Here is a 4966-nt window from a genome sequence, read left to right on the forward strand (position 1 = left end):
CATCATCTCGTCGACGAACCTTTGAATTTCGTTGCCGAATTGTAGAAGGGACTTCGTCGACAAGAGAAGGAGCCTTGTCGACGAGCCCTGCCGATTTTTCTTTTTTAAATTTCCTTCCCTTTTCTTATTTATTTAATTCAAAAATCTCGGGTCGGGTTCTTACAAATTTTTAGTGGAAATAAAATGAATATAGAATTAAAGATGAACTATCTTCTATTTAATAAATATATATGTATTAATACCGTACACACATCAATAATTGATATGAGATCATTTTAGTTTTAATGATATCTTTCTAATTTATTATGTGCTAAAAATTTAGTACACAAAGCATTATGATAATAACAATACATTAACTGATTGATAAGTGATACGAGATCCTTTCAAATGGGATATTTTTGATTATTATATTGTATATTTTTAAAATTTTATCAAATAATTAAAATTTAGAACTTTTATGTCAGAAATTTTAGAGTCAAACTAAAAATAAAAATAAAAATGAATGAATGTAGAATTAGAGATGGACAATCGTTTATTAATACAGAACACAAGTCAATAAGTAATATGCAATAATTTTAGTTTTAATGATATCTTTTTAATTTATATGTGCTAAAGTTTTAGTATACATAGTGTTAATGTAATAATAATATATTTATTGATTAACAAGTGATACTATCTTTTATTATGTGATCAAATATATATATATATATATATATATATATATATATATAAAAGACTGGACACACGTAAGGCCGCCATTAATGTCTCCAAAACAACATGCACACAGCATTTATATTTGAAAGAATGAAATACAAAAAAAATAAATAAACCTAGGCCAGTAATTGATACATATGTACATAGCATACTATCCACGTGCACTAAAATCCATGCGCATGAGGAATTTGGGCAGATGCGCGCATGGACAACTACTCCCTCCCCCGACATCCTTCATTATTATCTCTAACTTTAATTACCACGAAGACCCATCCTACATAATACAAACCTAAGCCTGTTCTTCCCCGATTCATCGCTATATCAATAGTTATGCATAGCTATCAATCTATCTACAATTATTGTTCATGCAGCAGGAAGCTACATGCAGTTCCCCAAGCACCTTCTTTTCTATCTTATCTATCGATCTCTCTTTTCAGTTTTGAAGAAAGGTACTGCATTAGAGAGAGAGAGAGAGAGAGAGAGTGATACGCTGCTGGGGCACACCCCCATCACATGGATATTGCGTACAGATTATTTGAACCTACACAAAGCCAAAGTCGAACCCAAAGACTCCCATGTTCAAAAGTCCCCTCCTCAAAAAGCAAAATCAAATCACAATCATAAAAAAGAAAAAAATTAAAACTAAAATTCTCACAACCCTAGCTTCCCAGCTAGATAGAGAAAGAGATATCAAGGGTCAGATAGAGAGAGAGCGAACATTCATAGATTACATAGAAACATAGATTATAGTATTATTATACATATAACTTAATTAGGTCTTCAGACATAAAATAATGAAGATTTTTCTGAAACTTAATTAATTTTGACGTCTGGTCAAACCGGCAGGACTCGTCACTGATCAACGGTCTGGATCTCGATCACCCTCTCCGGTCAGAGGTCCAATGGGGAGCCGCCGGGCTAAAACGCGCCGTCAGCACTCTTGAGTCCAGCAGCTCCACTATGGGCGTAAAGTTCACACACCTCGGCACCTTGTACTGGTTAATCGACGCCCCTCTCGATATCGCATAGTCCATCAGCTCCTCAAACGTTCCGCTCTTCACCACCCTTATCTCCAGCGCCCCGATCGAGTTGTCCGCCACCCGCCCTTGCCGGTAAACCGAGTTCATCGACTCTTCCATCGCCAGGCAACACCGCTCCACCACCTCCCCCGGAAGCGGATCCGCCGCGTCCTTCGCCAGCAACTCCCAGTATATCACGTAGTGCCCTGGGATAGTCCTCGTGTCCGCGTAGCTCGTGTACTCCACCACGCTCGTGTTGAATTCCTTTAACAGTGAAGAAGCGTTCTCGACAGCCTTCTGGAGCTCCGCCTCGTCGGTCTTGTCGGCGTCGATGCTCAGCAGCACGCTCTTTCGCCTCACGAACTTGAAACTCGGGGCCGAGTTGTGGAATCCGGTCACTCGGAGAATGTCGCCGACTCGGTATCGGCACAGCCCCGAGTAGGTGGTGATAACGAGTTCGTACTCTTTTCCGACCTCCACGTCCGCCAGGTCCACCAGTCTCCGCGGCGGCGGGTCAACCGAGTCGCCGCCGTGGGAAATGAACTCAAAGTAGGCCATGTTTGGCATGATGGTGTAGGAAACCTTGGAGGGTTTGCACATGGGTTCAAGGTTGAGACCGAAGTAGCACTCGGAAGATGCGTACATGGTGCAAGCCATGGGCAACCCGCCGGAGTAATACTCCAACGTGGGGATGTACTGAGCCATGGCGCCGGTGACGATGACGTCGAGGTACTTAGTTTTAGGCCATATTCTGGTGATGATCCTCTCCCAGTTCTCGCCGGAGCACTCGCCGACAATGAACTCGGCCAGGTCGGGGTTGGGCGTGAGGATTTTGGACATGCAGTCTCGGAGTGAAGGGTAGGTGATTTTGGAGTTGAGAGTGCCGGCGGCGATGTCGCGGGCGAGGAGGCACCAGTTGAGCTGGAGGAAGCGGATAGCGCGGAGGAGGCCAGAGGCGAAGACGGCTCCGACGCGGAGAACGTCGGAGCGCATGAGGAGGCCGCAGAGCATCTGGGTGTACATGCTCTGGAAAGAGTCCGGGCAGAGGATGGCCTCGTTGGGGCTCGTGTACACATTGTAAGGGTCGTGAGGTCTGGTTTTGAAGTGGTCGCTCTTGTAGTAGCTGGTGAGGACCGGTCGGGCCAGCAGGCCGCCGGGGGTTTTCGATTCTGCTTTCACGAACAGAAAGTACAGTCCCTTGCCCTCGTCCAGCCCCGGCACGTATCTGACATTTTAAACGACGTCAATTTGATGGAATAATATTTACATATGCGTGCGTGTGTAAATCATGTGAAGGAGAAGAGTTTATATGCTTACAAGTTCATTACGGGCATGAGGAGGCTGTAGAGCAGCTGGCGACGGTCCAACTCTTCTTGAATCGTCGGCATAAGCTTTCTTTCGCCGGCGGAAGTTCCTGAACTGCAAGTTCATCAAATTCTATGATTAATTTAATTATTATATCATAGGAAAAGCAATTCCAAACGACCAGGAAAATGGAGAGAGGACAGAAAGAGGGGGCAGTGATGGAGTAAGAATAATATTTATTATTTTTAAAATTAAAGTTTTATTAATTATGTAAATTAATGTCGAGCGTTCATGCTGTCATGCACAAGAGAGCATTAGCTAGCTAGGTAGGGTTGAATGTGGAAAGAGGCCTATCCTATATACCACCTTTTTCCTTGTCTGGAAATATTCAAGATTTGAACTGAAACTTTTCAGATCAAAATATGGAAAATATTCTTTATTAATTAATGATAGTATTTCTGTCACTATTTTTCATCTGGATTCTTCCTTTTCTTCTGTTTTCTCCTCATTTTGAACGAAAAAAGAATATTTGCAGCTTCTCAAATAAGTTTGGAATAAAAAAATATTATATAAAAAATAATAATAGATCATGACCACTGCTCGTGCAAATAAATATAATACACTATAAATCCAAAGATGACTTAAGGCTCCTCCACCATTTTTGACCCGTTATATTTTTTTTCATTGAATTTAAATTGTGTATAAAACAACATATCCATTTCTCATTTCATGAATCATAACCCTTTTCATTCCTATAAAAACTTAAAATATCAACCCATAAAAAGTTCTAAACTTAAAACATCAAACTTAAAAGTTTTAAACTACTCCATCCTGTCTTCAATGTTGGACAAGATAAACATTTTCATTTTTGATTTGTACGAGTATTGAGTTTGATAACAAGAAAATTCAAACTAAATTAACATCCTCATTATTTTAAGATTGAAAATAACATTTTTCAAATGTTATTTTTTTCCTTTATTTTGTGAGCAAATTTGACTTATTAAATTATCATTTTTTTTCATTATAAATAAGAAAAAAAAAGTAGTTCTTCATATTTTTTTAGTCAGAAGATGCCATCTGTGCTACCTGGTGAGGAACTCGGAGATGGGGTGCGCCGATAAGATGGCAGAGCGGTCGCCGTCAGCGATTCGTTGGATCTCCGGCTGAAGATCCTCGTAAGTGATCACCGGCACTTTCGCCTTGAACGTGCCCCGGTCCGTCGACCCGCCGAGTCCAAACCGGCGGAGGTACTCCGTCTCGGCGTTCCGACTCAGTATCTCCGCCAGAACCTTCTCCTGCACGGCGTCCGCATTCGCCGTCATCTCCTGGATGAACTGGAGGGCCTTCGCGTCCTTCTCGCACACAGAATCAACGGCCATGATCGATCGATCAACCCGAGAGCAAATAATGGGAAACGGAAGATCGACCGTACCGAATGAAAACCCAAGAGGCGGGGCCTTTTTTCTTCCCACCACTGCTTTCTTCTTTTTCTTAATTTGCTTCGTGGCTGGGCGGATGGTGGGGTTTTTATAGGTGGAGGGGTGCGATCACCGGGACTGCCATGTCACGTGCCACGTCATCGGATACACGTGGAGGTCAGAGGGGTCGCGGACATGGAAATATTGGTGGGCGAGGGCGTGCCGAGCGAGGAGGGACAAGTGGGGGCCCAGAGCACGTCACCGTGCCCCACATGGCCCGACAGGTGGGCCTAAGGAGCAGGCCGAGTCAGACGAGCCCAGTATAGGATTTGTCTGGGCCTACACCTAAGATGGACCACAAGGCCCTTTTCTGGCGAGTTTGTTGGTCCTGGAAAACGATGGGCTGCCGGCGACATAGGCAGCCTCTGCAGATACTGGGGGGCGTGAAACCCACTGTGTGCTGGTTAATACATGGCAGGAGAGAGAGAGAGAGAGAGAGAGAGAATTCTA

The 4966-nt window shown here is 43.2% G+C and overlaps 1 protein-coding gene across 1 annotated transcript; it reads right to left on the minus strand.

The window, feature by feature from the left end:
• Positions 1 to 1441: 1441 nt before the first annotated feature.
• On the minus strand, positions 1442 to 4535 carry LOC131155391 (probable indole-3-acetic acid-amido synthetase GH3.1). The gene is made up of 3 exons (XM_058108481.1): positions 4125 to 4535; positions 3051 to 3152; positions 1442 to 2958 (listed from the first exon to the last, which is right to left on the minus strand). Exons 1-3 carry the CDS (start codon positions 4415 to 4417, stop codon positions 1593 to 1595), a joined length of 1761 nt encoding a protein of 586 aa, XP_057964464.1. The 5' UTR covers positions 4418 to 4535; the 3' UTR covers positions 1442 to 1592.
• Positions 4536 to 4966: the final 431 nt, after the last annotated feature.

This window comes from Malania oleifera, chromosome 1 (genome assembly GCF_029873635.1).
Source record: "Malania oleifera isolate guangnan ecotype guangnan chromosome 1, ASM2987363v1, whole genome shotgun sequence".
Lineage (NCBI taxonomy): Eukaryota > Viridiplantae > Streptophyta > Magnoliopsida > Santalales > Ximeniaceae > Malania > Malania oleifera.

Bases quoted from the DNA above. Each gene is read 5' to 3' on its own strand.
- LOC131155391 (XM_058108481.1), bottom strand. From the start codon at position 4,417: ATGGCCGTTGATTCTGTGTGCGAGAAGGACGCGAAGGCCCTCCAGTTC. The intron at 3,153-4,124 runs GTAGCACAGATG...ATGAACTTGCAG, and splicing joins ATCTCCGAGTTCCTCACCAG to TTCAGGAACTTCCGCCGGCG. The intron at 2,959-3,050 runs GTAAGCATATAA...TTAAAATGTCAG, and splicing joins CTCATGCCCGTAATGAACTT to ATACGTGCCGGGGCTGGACG.